At 47.7% G+C, this 15,651-nt stretch overlaps 1 protein-coding gene across 1 annotated transcript; it reads right to left on the bottom strand.

The window, feature by feature from the left end:
- Positions 1-590: 590 nt before the first annotated feature.
- Positions 591-15,112, bottom strand: med11 (mediator complex subunit 11). The gene is made up of 3 exons (XM_072258411.1): positions 14,947-15,112; positions 1,810-1,940; positions 591-1,317 (listed from the first exon to the last, which is right to left on the bottom strand). The coding sequence occupies exons 1-3, from the start codon at positions 15,029-15,031 to the stop codon at positions 1,177-1,179; spliced, it is 357 nt and encodes a 118-aa protein (XP_072114512.1). The 5' UTR covers positions 15,032-15,112; the 3' UTR covers positions 591-1,176.
- Between the last annotated feature and the right edge of the window lie 539 nt (positions 15,113-15,651).

The raw sequence follows: 15,651 nt of genomic DNA, 5'->3' as shown, positions 1-15,651 counted from the left end.
GGTGTGACCTCCCCTTCCCGGGAAGGGGGAAAGGACCATAGAACTACCAGGGACTTGCACAAGAGGTCCACTGCTTTCCATTTATTTCAGGGGGATTGACCCCTGCAGACACAGAAATACAACGCGGGACCAAGAGACGCCCAATACACTGATCACAGCTCACAACAATGGGAGAGAGTGTACGTGGAGATGTTCCCCGTCAAAGCAGCAACCTGCACCCATCCCCCTTCCCCAGCACCCCCCATCTCAATTCCCCACACATACTGCACTCTCCCACCCCCAACACCCAGCTCCTTTACCCAGTAAACACCACCATCCCCCACCCCTAGTAGCCACTCCCTCCCACACCAGTACCTATTACCGTCCCCTCACACCCATTCCTCTCAAACACTCCCCACAGTACCCTGCATCCACACACACCTCACAGCATCCAGCATCACCCTCCCCTTCCCCAGCAGCCAGCATCCATCCATCACTCTGCATCCTAACTATTCCCCAATGCACCCAAACACCTCTTTACTGCACCCGCTTCAACCACAGCGACTCCAATTCCAGCATCAGTGCAAGTGATGGAACAGGGAGGGGAGGGAGGGGAGGGTGGGGAGGGTGCAGGGGTTGATGAGATGTGAGGAGGGCAGGGGAGATGAGAATTTCTGTGGAAATTTGAGGGGTTGAGTAGGAGTGAGGGAAGTGCTGAGGGAAAAGAGTGGGGAGGGGAAAAGGGCAAAGGTGAGGGGAAGGGGAGGTGGGGGAGTTGGGAGAAATGATGGGAGGGTGGGAGAGTGAGGAGTAAGGGTAGGGGAGAGACAGGGTAAGGGAGGGTGAGCAGTGGGGGAGGGAAGGGAGGAGGTAGTGAGGAAGGCAGGAGGGCGGTGTTCAGCAGGAGTTCACATGGTACAAGAGACCCCTCAGTCATTATGGATCAGGACCCTGTTCTGTCCCCCGTCCTGCCTGGAGCGCCCCATGCTGTCACCCCCTCCTTCTCCCACGTTCACATCCAGAGACCCTCCATTTGGTTCAGCGTTAAACAGACCGAGTGGCAGAGGCGGACGGACTGTAACCGGATCGTGAGCCAGGCCGTGTCCGGCGAACACACAGAGGCGCCCGGCCGTGTTACAGGTCCCTGGAGGGCGGGGCGTACAGATGGACAGGACGGACTCGGCCCACGGCCAAGGGTCACGGGTGCTCCAGCATCTGGTCGCAGGTCCGGGCCAGGTCTCGCACCTTGAGGTGGGTGTACTCCACACGGTTCACTGCCATCTGAGCATCCTTCCGTGCCGAGTAACTGGAACCTTCGTGAGGCTGTCCTGTGGCGACCTGGGCAAGGAGAGTCGGGATTCGGGGTGGGGGAGGAGAGGGCGAATCAGAGAAATCAGGGGGAAATGGAGAGATGTACAGACAGAACAAGGGAGACAGCAGAGAGGGGGAATCAGGAGGAGAGGAACAGAGAAACGGAGATGGGAACAGACAGAGGGTGAATATGCAAGAGTGACAAAGGGAGACACACACACACACACAACACAGTGGGGGAGAGAGGAGAGGGAGAGGGGGCATGGGGGAGAGAGGGTGGGAGAGATGGGGGGAAGATATAGATTCATAGATGACGGTGAAGAGGTGAAGGGGAGAGGGGGAAAAAAGAGTTTAGACAGCACCTGTCACAACTCAGAAAGGTCTGCTGGCAAGTTACACGTGACGAGGTTTCTCTGCTGTTTGTTAACGTGGTACGACAGCACCCTCCCCCCAATGTACTGGACCGGGAGGGTGGGGGTTGGGGATGGGAGGGGAGGTGCTGGGGAGTACAGGACTCACCTGGGTGAGGTAGCGGATCTGGCTGGAGAGCTCCATCTCCACCCGTTGGACGGAGGTAGTGAACTGGGTGGCGTGTCGGTCCAGCGTCCTCTCCGTCACCTTCTCCTTTGACATCTCCAGGATGGCGCTGGCTGACAGTGTGGGTGGGCAGGAGGGGGAGAAAGGCAGGGCAGGTCAGAGCGCTATTGGTAGATGTGCGGGAGATGGAGGGTATGAGAGCCAAAACAAGGAGGAAGCTTCTCCCTCCATCACCTACACCCAGGGGATTCCCTCCCACTCAGGATCACCCCACACCCTCACCCACCCAGAAACACCTCCATTCTCCCATTAGGAACCACCCTCCTTCCCACTGATAAACCCTCACACTCCTGCCACCCAGAAACTCTCCCCAGCCCCCCACCTCAGAAATCCGCTGTAAATCAGCCTCTCATTCCCATTCAGAAACTGCCCCCATCTTTCTCCCCACCTAGAATTACCCCCATCTTCCCCTTCACCCAGAATCCTATCTCCCCATCATCTACCGCCTTCACCCAGAAGCCCCTTATCTCCTTCCCACTCAGAAACACTCATCTCTCTCACCCAGAAACCCCCTTATCTTCTCTCTTCACTCAGAATCACCCCATAAGACCGAGGAGCTGAACTGGGCCATTCGGTCCATCGAGCCTGCTCCCATTGCATCATGGCTGATTTACTTTCCCTCTCAATCCCATCATCCTGCCTTCTCCCTGTAACCTTTGGTGTCCATACTAATCAAGAACATATCAACCCCTGCTTTAAATACATCCAATGACTAGGCTTCCACACCCGACTGTGGCAATGAATTCCACAGATTCACCACTGTCTAGCTAAATAAACTCCTCATCTCTTTTCTAAAGGGACGTCCTTCCAATCAGAAGTTGTGCCTCTGGTCCTAGACTCCCCCACGCATGGAAACATCCTCTTCACATTCACTCAAGGCCTTTCAATACTGAATAGGTTTCAATGGGATATCCCCCCCTCCCCTCCAGCTCATCCTTCCACTCTCCAGTGAGTACAGGCCCGGAGCCATCAAACCCTCCTCATTATGTTAACCCTTTCATTCCCAGGATCATTCTTGTGAACCTCCTCTGGACCCTCTCCACTGCCAGCGCATCCTTTCTAGGATAAGGGGCCCTCGTACAGGCAGATATAATAGGGACATTTAAGAGACATCTCGACAGGCACACGAATGTGAGGAAAATGAAGGGATATGGACATTGTGTAGGCATAGGGGACTCATTTAATAGGCCTTTGGATCATTAATTTGGCTGGGCTGAATACTGAGTGCTGAAGAGCCTGTGCCTATACTGTACTGATCCATGTAAAACTGTTCAGACTACTCCAAATGCAGTCTCACCAATGCCTGAAAAAGCCTCAGCATTGTATTTTTGCTTTTGTATCCTAGTTCTCTCAAAATGAAAGCTAATATTGCACAAGGACTCCCAAGTCCTGTGGTACCTCTGATTTCCCCATTAGGACAATAATTCATGTCCTTATCTCTTCTATCAAAGTGTGTGATCATACACTCTCTGACACAGCGTATTCCATCTGCCACTTCTTCACGCATTGCCCTCGTATGTCCAAGCCCTTCTACTGCCCCACACCTATCTTCGTATTGTGACGAAAGAGGGTTACAAAAGTACACATAGACTAAGATGTTAACTGTCCTGTGCTGGCACCAGTGGGATCAACAGTTGATCTGCCACCTGTCTTCAGGAGAGAGAGAGATAAGTAAGACAATGGAGCAGCATTTGGAAATGTTAATGAAGAGACGAGAGAGTTTAACGGAAAGAGACACCGGACTGAATATTGTCAAGACCGGCTCCTTTTGAACCCTGAACTGTTTGAAGTGTGATGGACAGGCGATATCCCAGCAGGGGGATAAAAAGGGGCAGGTTGGCTAAGACACCACACACGACACCACGAGGTAACGAGACCCTGGAAGCGGTGTGCCCCCCACAAGTCAGTGGGAGTTTTTGGTGGACTGGTCGTGGGACCAGCCATAGACGCACAGGATGGAAAGATTCAGTCGGCTGGAACCTGGTGTGTGTGTCCACCCTTGCCTGGGTGCCGGGTTCACCGCAGAGGAACGACCGTATCTGGAACGGAGGGGTCACAGTTGGTGACCTCAGAAGACATTACAAAGGGCTCGCCCGAAAGCTAACTGCGAGGAATATCAAAGGTCTGTTGAATCCGATTTGAATATCAGCATTCGCTCTCTCTCTCTCCAACGGCACGACAGCGATTACTGCGAACTGAACTAAACTGAACTCTGTCACTTGTGATTGATCATCTTACCCCTAGACTGCGATAGAGCTTGATTGATCCTATTATCCTAGTTCTGTGTACATGTGTGTTTATTCATTGCTAACCTGTTGCATTTATATCCTTACTATTAGAGTACTGTGTTGCTTATTTCTTTAATAAAACTTTCTTAGTTCCAGTAATCCAGACTCCAACTGAGTGATCCATTTCTGCTGGTTTAGCAACCCAGTTACAGGGTACGTAACATAAGTGGGGTTCTTGTCCACGATTTTGAACGCTAAATTTGGGACAGAGTAAATTGATTGGGTTAAAATTCCCGAAAGAAAGAAAAGGCAAACAGTAGAAATGGAGGCTGAGGAATTTCTAAAGGCGCCGACCTTGGAGGCATTAGAGGATGCCAAGAAAGCGGAATTGGCAGCTGTGGCCAAACGGTTGAATCTTGTTAAGGGGAAGTCGACAATGAGGAGAGAGGAGATACACAGAGCTATCGTAGAGCACTATGTATCTAAAGGTGTGTTTCCCCAAGGGGAACTGGAGGTGATATCTATTGGAAAACCTGGTGGAGACGCAGTACAGGTGCAGCTTGAAAAACTGAGACTCGAGCACGAGTTCCGGGTACGGCAGCTAGAACACAAAGAGAAACAGTTAGAACGGCAAGAGAGAGAGAAACAGAGGGAAAGGGAATTCGAGCTGGAGGGGTTAAAGATAAGGGCAGAGCAGGGGCCCATGCCGAACCAAGGTGGAGGGTTCAGGGCGACCCAGGAGGTTGGGCTGGTTCCCCCATTTGACGATACCGGTGTGGATTGGTACTTTCTCCATTTCGAAAAAGTTGCTGCAAGTCAGGACTGGCCGAGGGATAAGTGGGCTGTTTTGCTTCACAGTGTACTTAAAGGAAAAGCCCAACAAATTTACTCGGCTTTGTCCGCGGATGATGCTCAGAGGTATGAGGTGGTGAAAGAGGCCATCCTCAGGATTTATGAGTTGGTCCCGGAGGCATACCAGCAGAGGTTCCAGAATGCGAGGAAACAGTGGGACCGCACGTATTTAGAGTTTGCCCGTGAGATGCAGACATATTGTGAGCGTTGGTGCGCCTCGAAGGGGGTAAATGGGGATTATGACAGACTGCTAGAGCTGATCCTGATTGAGCAGTTTAAAGGTTGTGTCCCTGAAGGTATGAGACCCTACCTAGATGAGAAAGAGGCAGCCACGTTAGCCGCAACTGCCAAGTTAGCGGATGAGTACGCGTTGACGCATAAAATGAAGTTTGCCCCGAGTAAAGGCTACCAGAAGGGTAGTCAGGATGGCGGGGAGAGTCCGCCAGAAAAGTCAGAAAATAAGCCAGGGACTAGTGAGAAGGATAAGGTAGACCGGGAGCAGTCTGGTAGGAAGTCTCCTGGGGTCGTATGTCATAATTGTGGGAAAGCCGGACACTTTGCGTCCAGGTGCTTTGCCCTAAAGAAGGAGACGGGAAAAGGAAAGGCGGCGTTTCCGACTGGCTGTATTGAGTTGGTAAACAAACCGCTAGGAGAGGAGGGGGCTAGCAAAGTTCAGGAAGGGCGCGAGAGGTTTATCTCGGCCGGATTGGTGTCGGTGAAGGAGGGGTTAAACCTAGTTCCAGTACGGATCTGGAGAGACACGGGAGCGTGTCAGTCATTGATATTGAAGAGTGTGTTAGAGTTTAGTTCAGAGACCCAGACTGGGGAGGTAGAGGTCAAAGGTACTGGGGAAGGGACAGAAGCAGTCCCTTTGCACCAGATACACCTAAAAAGCGACTTGGTCTCTGGACGGGTCACGTTCAGGGTGAGGCTCGAATTACCGATGAAAGGCGTGGAAACCTTACTCGGTAATGACCTCGCTGGCGGGGAGGTGTACCCAGCAGTGAGATTGACAGTTCAGCCTGCCAGCATTAAGGCCCCGCCCATGGACTCACAAGTTCATCCTGTTTGCGCAGTGACTCGCTGTATGTTCAGAGAGACTGCTGAGACGTTTCTACCAGCCTTGTACGAGGAGGGGGTAGAAGGTGAAAAGAAGGAGCGTAATGAAACAGGAGGAAGTGGGGAAATTAAGGTAGATTTATCATTAGAAAAGAAGGACTTTATACAGGCACAGGAGCGAGACGAGGAAACAGCTCTCTGTGAAACAGAATTAGGAAGGGAGCCAGTGAATTATGGTGTGAAGGGGGAGGTGCTAAGGAAGGAAGGGAGACCAAGTACCGCAGATGAGGAATGGGGGGTGGTGCAAAAGAGTTATGGGGATGAGATTTTTAACCTGGCCCACAAGGTACCCCTCGGTGGACATTTTGAGGTGCTGAAGGAAACAGTCGGCGGAGCCATGAGAGAGTTTTTCTGGCTGCACAGGAGGAAGGATGTTATTGATTATTGCAGACGCGAACTGAGATGGTCACAGGCTTTTGATATGCTAACAAACCTAGTCGGTGTTAGCGCGGAAATCAATGAAGCTAGGGTGCCACCTGATAAGGGGAAAATCCATTTTGAAAAGATGAGTATGGTACCGACCAGATGGGAGAAGACTATTGTTTTGGCCAGCTCTGCTGATAAGGTCTCTCCCTTAATCCCCGAACAAAGCGACCCTTTAGGAGAGCTAATTAAACGGCTCGCACACGTGTGTTTGATTGTCCCGAGGCGATGCAAAGAACTGAGACGTTGGGTGGTGCTTGTCACGCTAGGTCAGCCGACTGAGCAACACCCCTATAGAATGAGTAATTCAGTGACGAAAGGGCTAAAGAACACAGAAGTGTATATTGGCGATGTAATACGGCTGTCTGAAGCCAGCTTGATAGTGAACCTTGAAAAAAATGAGTTCAGCCACGCGAAGGTCACTTATTTGGGAATTGTGATAACACAGGAGCAGCTGGCAGCGATGCAAGGTAAGGTGCGGGCTATCTCTGACATCCCAACCCCGACAGACAAGAGGGCCCTCAGAAGGCTCTTGGAGATGGTGGGGTACTGTAGGAAGTTTTGCAATAACTTTGCGGGTACTACCCCTCCCCCTCCTACTAAGCCCTTGCAAAAGAAATCTAAGTCGGGATGGGACGACCCTTGTTGTCGTGGTCCGGGATGAAACCCAATGAGAGGTTACACTGGTCACAATTCATCAGTGTTTTCGGCCACTATGAAGTCTGCTAAGTTGGAGCCTGGCTTGAGAGGATTATTAAAATAACACATATAAAAGGAACAGAAAATGTGATTGCTGACTGTCTGTCAAGGTGTTGACAACTTAAAATTCTCTGTATTAGCCAAATAGCTGATGAAGATGTATATTTGTGTGTATCTAATAATGTATTCATGCTTATAATTTTTACCCCGGTAAAAATCCTTAAAGGGGATGGGTGTGATGAAAGAGGGTTACAAAAGTACACATAGACTAAGATGTTAACTGTCCTGTGCTAGCACCAGTGGGATCATCAGTTGATCTGCCACCTGTCTTCAGGAGAGAGAGATAAGTAAGACAATGGAGCAGTATTTGGAAATGTTAATGAAGAGAGGAGAGAGTTTAACGGAAAGAGACACCGGTCTGAGTATTGTCAAGACCGGCTCCTTTTGAACCCTGAACTGTTTGAAGTGTGATGGACAGGCGATACCCCAGCAGGGGGATAAAAAGGGGCAGGTTGGCTAAGACACCACACACGACAACACGAGGTAACGAGACCCTGGAACCGGTGTGCCCCCCACAAGTCAGTGGGAGTTTTGGAGGACTGGTCGCGGGACCAGCCATAGACGCACAGGGTGGAAAGATACGGTCAGCGGGAACCCAGTGTGTGTGTCCGCCCTTGCCTGGGTGCCGGGTTCACCGCAGAGGAACGATCGTATCTGGAACGGAGGGGTCACAGTCGGTGACCTCAGAAGACATTACAAAGGGCTCGCCTGAAAGCTAACTGCGAGGAATATCAAAGGTCTGTTGAATCCAATTTGAATATCAGCATTAGCTCTCTCTCTCCCCAACGGCACGACGGCGATTACTGCGAACTGAACTAAACTGAACTCTGTCACTTGAGATTGAACGTTTTACCCCTAGACTGCGATAGAGCTGATTGACCCTATTATCCTAGTTCTGTGTACATGTGTGTTTATTCAGTGCTAACCTGTTGCATTTATATCCTTACTATTAGAGTACCGTGTTGCTTATTTCTTTAATAAAACTTGCTTAGTTCCAGTAATCCAGACTCCAACTGAGTGGTCCATTTCTGCTGCTTTGGCAACCCAGTTACGGGGTACGTAACAGTATCGTCCACAAACTTTCATTCCATCATCCGGATCACCGGCATGTAACGTGAAAAGAAGCGGTCGCATCACCGACCCCTGTAGCCAGTCAGAAACGGCCCCTCCGCCTGCCTATCAGCCAGTCTTCGATCCATGCTAGTACCCTTCCTGACAAGTCTGTCGGAATTCTTTGAAGAACTAACAAGGGCTCTTGTCTTTAGCAGCCTCATGTGCAGCACCTTGTCGAAAGCCAGGTAAACAACACCCACTGACTCCCCTTTGTCTAGCTTCCCTGTTATTTCCTCAAAGAATTCCAACAGATTTGTAAGGCAAGATTTTCCATAAAGGAAACCACGCTGACTTCAGCTATTTTTGTTCTGTGACCACATTCACATTCCTCAATGCGCTGCACCAAGGATGGGGTGGGGACGGGGACGGTGGGGGGAGGGGGTGCATCGGGCACAGTACACACTCTGCAATTCTCCTTTAGTGAAGTTGCCAACAGTGACCCCCCCCCGCCCCCCTTTTTCTCTTCCTCCTCTTTCTTCTCTATACACCTGCTACCTTCCAGGTAATTGGAATTATTCTAAAATTTATTCAATTTTGGATTAAATTTGACACAAAGAGAGTTGCTGGGTAGGGTTAATTTAGGTTATACGAGTAATATTGGTTGAGTCTCTGAGATGTTTTCAGTGGCAGGGGTTTGGCCATGTACTGTAGCAGCCGCGTGCAAGTGTTGTAGACGTGATGAACATGATTATGGTAATTGTAGAAAACACGTTAACCTAAAATGTAGCAACTGTGAAGCAGAATATAGTTCTGCATATGCAGTGTCCTGTATATCAGAAAACCGTGGAGGAGTAAATAATGTTCAGACCCCAAAAGGGGTTTGCTAATTTTTTTTTCTAATCTATGCAATACTAGAAGCCTGTTAGCTAATGGTGAAGAGCTTAAGAAATTTACTGAAGATTTACCAAATAAACTTGATGTTATGTGTGTACAGGAAACCTGGCCGAAATCTTGTCTAAGTTTTAAGAGACAAGATTATGTTGAAATAAGTAGTGATGGAACTGGGCAATGGAGGAACAGTGATTGCCTTTGTTAAAAGTGGGATGACACATAGAGTTTTGGAGATTGGGGCTGTTTATCAGTCAATTGTGGTTGTAACTTGGGAAAAAATAGTAAATTACAGCTAATAATTGTTATGACTCGTGAAAAGTTACTACCCTTCAACCATCAGGTTCTTGAATAAAAGGGGTGACTGTACTCACTTACCCATCCATTGAAATATTCCCACAACCAATGATCTCACTTTAATGACTCTTTATCTCATGTTCTTGTTATTTATTGTTATTTATGTATACTTGCATTTGCACAGTTTGTTGTCTTCTGCACTCTGGCTGATCTTTAATTGATCCTGTTATAGTTACTATTCTATAGATTTGCTGAGTATGGCCACAGGAAAATGAATCTCAAGGTTGTATGTGGTGACATATATGTACTCTGATTATAAAATTACTTTGAAAGGATAACATCTGATGTATTGGAAAGTGCGGGTGGGAATGGGAAAACTATGATGAGGGGATTCTAATGCTCGTAGAACTACGTGGGGTTGTAGTGACGCTGGTGGAAGACTTTCTGGAAGAAAGTTGATTGGTTTGTTAGAGAACAAGGATAAATCTATTTAACAAACACTGTTTCTGCTATAGATTTTATGCTGGCATCTGAGGATAGAGCAAGTGTGTGTTACTGTGAAACATATAATGATACAACAGTGAGTAGCCATAATTTCCCCATTATCTGTACAATGGAAATAGATGTGTATCAAAGGAAAGGTTCTTATATCCCCAGATGGGATTTTAAAAAGTAAATTGCTATGCACTTGATCATTTATATGGAAGTAGATTTCCTCATCATTTGGTTTTAGAGGATATTGAGATACCTTGTGCTCTGTACTCAACTCAATAGCTGAGGAATGAATTCCCAGATCGCTGGGAGATAATAAAAGGGGAGCAGTTCCCTGGTGGATGGATAAATATAGAAGAGAAGTGATGGAGGGGTATAAAGCTTTTAGGCAAGTTGGGCAGTGTTTCTCCTATTCGTCTTTCATTCAATATAAAAGAGCACAAGCTATAGTTAGAAAAGTAGTGAGAACAGCAAAGGAAGTGTCTTGGAGAACCTACTGTGATAGCACTGGGAAAGAGACCCAGATAGGGGAAGTTTGGGGTTTCATATGGAAAATAGAGGGGTGTGGGGGAATTAGAAAACTTGATGCATTGTATGGTGGAAAGCAAGTTGCAGTTACTGTCTCTGAAAAAGAATTATTAGCAAAAATACATCAGTGTACATAGTTTGGCCAATTTAAGGAAAGAAGAGAGGTTTTATAGAGAAACCATTTTGGCAAGCAATCCTCAAATTGCTAAGGAAAAAAAATGTTTCAGTTCCTGCTTGGATGTTGAATTTGCATTGTTTGAACTTTGTTAATAGTGCTGGTCAGACATCACCTGGGAAAGATGATTTGAGTTGAAGTATGTTAACATGGTTATCGGATTTCAAACTTGTCTTGGTTTTCAAATTCTTTTAATACTATATGGGTTGAAGGGTGACTTCCTCCTTCTTGGAAATTAGCAGTTGTTATCCCTATATTGAAACCTGGTAAGGATTAATCAGATCCTTTCAGGCATAGACCTATTTTGCTAACTTCAAATGTATGCAACATAATAGAACGAATGATTATAGCAAGGCTTTCTTCCTTTGTGGAAAGCAGTGGAAAATTAGTTGCATATCAAGCTGGATTTCGTAAAGGGAGGATGACCATGGGCTTAGTGCTAAGATTGGAATCTGATATTCGTAATGCCCAAGTTAGTAAAGAACCAATGGTTGCAGTTTTCTCTGCTACGGAGAAAGCTTGTGATATTGTTATGGACACAAAGATTGTTGCTTAAAATAGAAAAGATGGGAATAAGTGGTAGAACGTTCAAGTGGATTCAAGACTCTTTACATGATAGGAGGATACGTTAGAGTTGGAACAACATTTTCTAAGGAGAATTAGACTCCACAGGGGAGTGTGTGTGGCCCACTCCTTTTTAATGCTATGATTAATACTTTCTCAAATGTTGACTCAGACATTTCCAAATCATTATATATTGATGATGGTGCAGCATGGAAGGCAGGCAGGAATATAAATTCTATGTTAGGAAACCGCAGGCAGATATTAATGAAGTAGATGAATGGGGGTGTCAGTGGGGAGGGGGTTAAATTTTATTTATTTATAATTATTTAGTTATTGAGCTATAGCACAGAATACGCCCTTCTGGACCTTCGAACCCTGCCACCTAGCATCTCCCTGATTCAACCCTGGCCCAATCACAGGACAATTTACAATAACCATTTAACCAATCAACTGGTACGTCTTTGGACTGTAGGAGGAAACCGGTGCACCCGAAGCAAACCCATGCGGTCACAGGAAGAATATATAAATTCTTTACAGGCAGCGGCAGGAATTGAACCCGGGTCACCAGTACTGTAAAACGTTGAGCTAACCACTACGCCACCTTGACACCCCGAACAGGTGAATAAGAAGAAAAGGATTTTGGTTTTACATAGAGTGGTTGAGATCTAGAATGCGTTGCCAGAGGAGATGGTTGAAAAAAATAGTCATTGTGATTAAAAAAAACCTTCAGACAGATACCTGTGTAGTCAAAGCATTGAAGGTAACAATCCTAATGCGGGCAAATCTGTTTGCAAAGATTCATTTGTTTTTCTAAGAGGAACATTACACTCATAATTGCTTTCGTTACACAATAAATCTCTTCTACAAGAGTCAGTGGTAAAGTTTCCACATATGTGAATGGACACAGGACTAACACAGAAAGTGCAAGTAAATAAAATTCTAGGGAAGTGCAAAAAAAACCCTTAACGTGTTCAGGTGCTTAGTTAGGTGTGACTGGGCTGTGAGCAGTAGGTCACTTAAACAAATATATATTGCTTTAATGGGATCTGTCTTTGGTTATGGACGTGTTGCTTATGGGTCAGCCTCACCAGCAGTCTGAAAGCCCCAGACAAAGCTCAAGCATTGAGATTATGTTATTGGGCGATTAAACCACCCCCCAATTTCATCATGAATGGTAGAAATGGGCAAAGTAACTTTGCATCGACACAGGTTACAGCTAGCAATGATTTTTTTGGGGTTATTATAAGAGGACATGAAGTTGGTCATCCAATACTGGCAACATTAGTAGAGTGCTTGTATTCGTAAGGTCTTCAGCCTTGAGTGGATGGGAACTGAAAGGGCACAAAATTTTGGGTTGCTTAATGTCGATAATGGCCCCAGTGTACCCCTTTCTATCACCCCTCCATGGTTTCTCCCTTTGCCTGTAGTTGATTTGGGCCATCAGGAAAAGATCGAGATGAGTGATTAGTTATCAGTGGCACAGGATGTTCAGCAATATATGCAATGCAGATATTATGGATTCTTACATTTCTATACAGATGGTTGAAAAGACCCAGTGACAGGTCATTCAGCTGTTTCTGTTTATGCTCCCAAGTTTTGGATCACTATTAAAAAAAGATTATCTAACAAAATATCAGTCTTCAGGTCTGAGATGGTTGCTTTCATTTTAGCCTTGAAATGCTAAATCGAGATCTTTGGGACAGACACAGTTTAACATGGATAGTCCGTTAGGATCCTCCAAGAGGCCCACGACCTTGTTGTGGTTTGGAGGCTTGCGTGCCTCAATGACCCACAGGGCAATGTTGCCTGGAGTCAGGGTTTATGCATTGGTTCTTGGTAGGGTCACCCATGCCAAACAGGTCAAAGGGTAGAGGCCAGACTAAGAGTGGTCCACCGGTCCTCCAGGTTCGGGGGTTCAGTTCAGGGCGAACAACCCTGACTGGTCAAACAAATTTGTTATGGAAACAGCAGTGAAGGATCCTTCTACATCTGAGGTGACGGTATTCCCGAGTCTCCACCCGGGACTTGCCTGACTGACAGGAGTGAAAACCAAGAGGAAGCTACTGACATGAAGGAACACCCGAACATCACCGGAGATGGAGAACCTCCATTGCTGCCCGAAACACCGGCGGCATAATGGGCAGTAAGTCAGCAGTCTGTTAGCATGCTGCCATTGTAAGGTATATAAATGGGTGTTTGACTTCATGAAAAGTACTATTCGAGGTTATTTTGGGGTGGGGGTGGGGGTATAGACAGTATACCTCCTGCCTCTTTATTCAGTAAGTTGCAGTACTGCACCTTATGTTAGCCTGCCAACCGCCATCAGAAGAAAAAGAGGTTCATTTGTTTTTCAGCCCAAAGAAATGTGATCTAAGTGACTGACTGCTGGTGCCAGACAGGGTGGTCTGAGCATCTCAAAAACTGCTCCTCCTGGGATTTTCACACACAACAATGTCTGGAGTTTACAGAGAATGGTGCAAAAAACAGAAAAAAATCCAGTGAGTGGCAGTTCTGTGGGCCAAAATGCCTTGGTAATGAGAGAGGTCAGAGAAGAATGGCCAGAATGACTCAAGCTGACAGGAGGGTGACAGTAACTCAGATAACCACACATGTTACAACAGTGGTGTGCAGAAGAGCATCCTACAGCAGTGGAAGGCCACACCACATTATCAGGTACTGTATATCCTAATAAGTTGTCGCTGAGTGTATATTTTTGGAGTTCTTTACCTGGTCAAAGACCACTTTTCCCAATGGGATTTTCTGACAGAAAATAACAGATGTTTGTCTTAAACAACTTATTAACCAAATGTTAGGCATAATTCGTTTCCTTTTGAACTGTTTGTCTCAGGGTCACAAGGTTACCCGCAGAGATTTTCATCTGAGTGAGGTCCACAAATCAGTTTCTTCTATTTATCCCCGATAGGATCTCACAGCCTCTCTCTTTCTATTCATAAGATGTAGGAGCAGAATTAGGCCTTTTGGCCCATCGGTCTGATCTGTCATTTCATCATGGCTGATCCAATTTTCCTCTCAGCCCCATTCTCCTGCCTTCTCCCTGTATCCCTTCATGCCCTGATCAATCAAGAATCTATCAACCTCTGCCTTAAATATGTTTACAGACTTGGCCTCCATAACCACCAGTGGCAAAGAATTCCACAGATTCACTACTCTCCAGCTAATGAAATTTCTCCTCCTCTCCATTCCAAAGGACGCCCCTCTAATCTGCAGCTGTGGATTTAATTCTCCCACCATAGGAAGTATCCTCTCCACATTTACTTTATAAAAGCTTTTCACCATTTGATAGGTTTCAATGAGGTCACCCCTCATTCTTCCGAGTGAGACCACCCTTTCTCGTCCACCTCCCTCTCCTCCCCTCCCCCTGTCTCCCCCTCCCCTCCTCGCCCCTTTCCCCCTTCCCCCTCACCCCGTTCCCCTCCTCGTCCCTCTCCCCTTCCCCCCACCCCTTCACCATTCCCCTCACCCCCATCCCATTCCTCTCATCCACCTCCCCCTCACCCCTTCCCCTCCTCGCCGCTCTCCCCCAACCCGCTCCCCTCATCCACCTCTCCTCCGCCCATCCCCCCCACCCTCATCCCCCTTCCCACTCCCCTCATGCCCCTTCCCCTATCGCCCTCTCTCCCCCCTCCCCATCCTTCTCCTCACCCCCACCGCCATTCCCACCTGCACTCTGAAGGATGAGCGCGATCTCCTTCTCGACCTCCTCCAGGTTGCGGAGTTTCTCGTTGGCCGGCCCGTACGTGCCCATCTTGGCTCGGGGGGAGAGCCCGCTATTGCTCGGTCTTCCGGGTCACAGCGGAGACGGGGCGAGGGAGGGGAACGTGAGGGTGGCGGCAGCTCCCAGAACAGCGCCTCCCCCGGGCGGGAAGCCCAGAGTCCGACGGGGAGAGAGAGAGAGGATGTGGGAGCTGCGGCGGCGGACCCTGGAACAGCGCCTCCCCTGGCGGGAGGTCGCGGCACAGACGGAGAGAGGGAATGCGCAGAGGAGATGGACAGAACGGAGAGGCAGGCAGGGAGGGTAGAGAGAAAGAGTCAAACAGACAGAGAGAGAGAGAGAATAAGTGAGGAATAGGAGAGGGAATGAGTGAGATGGAGAGAAGAGACAGAGAAAGAGTGAGACAGACAGAGAAGAGCGAGAGAAAAAGGGAGTCAGAGAGAAGGAAAAGAGAAAGTGAGAAAAGAGAGAGTAGGGAGAGAGATTGAGTGATTGGGGAGAGGAGAGGGAATGAGAGATGCCACAGTCATATATCATAGGGTCAGTGTACCCTGCAGCACAGTAATGGGTCTCTCAACCCATCTAAGTGTGTCCCGAACTGTTATTCTGCTAGTCCCACTGAAGCACGCCTGAACTATAAGCCCTTCATACCC

This window comes from Mobula birostris, chromosome 5, assembly GCF_030028105.1.
Source record: "Mobula birostris isolate sMobBir1 chromosome 5, sMobBir1.hap1, whole genome shotgun sequence".
NCBI lineage: Eukaryota > Metazoa > Chordata > Chondrichthyes > Myliobatiformes > Myliobatidae > Mobula > Mobula birostris.
This window is presented reverse-complemented; position numbering and strand designations above follow the sequence as displayed.

What these genes read in the sequence shown, in the direction of transcription:
- med11 (XM_072258411.1), bottom strand. Translation starts at nt 15,031, where the DNA reads ATGGGCACGTACGGGCCGGCCAACGAGAAACTCCGCAACCTGGAGGAG. An exon ending in GCTCATCCTTCAGAGTGCAG is followed by an intron (nt 1,941 to 14,946) that starts GTGGGAATGGCG and finishes CCACACTGTCAG; the next exon opens with CCAGCGCCATCCTGGAGATG. An exon ending in AGATCCGCTACCTCACCCAG is followed by an intron (nt 1,318 to 1,809) that starts GTGAGTCCTGTA and finishes CTCCTTGCCCAG; the next exon opens with GTCGCCACAGGACAGCCTCA.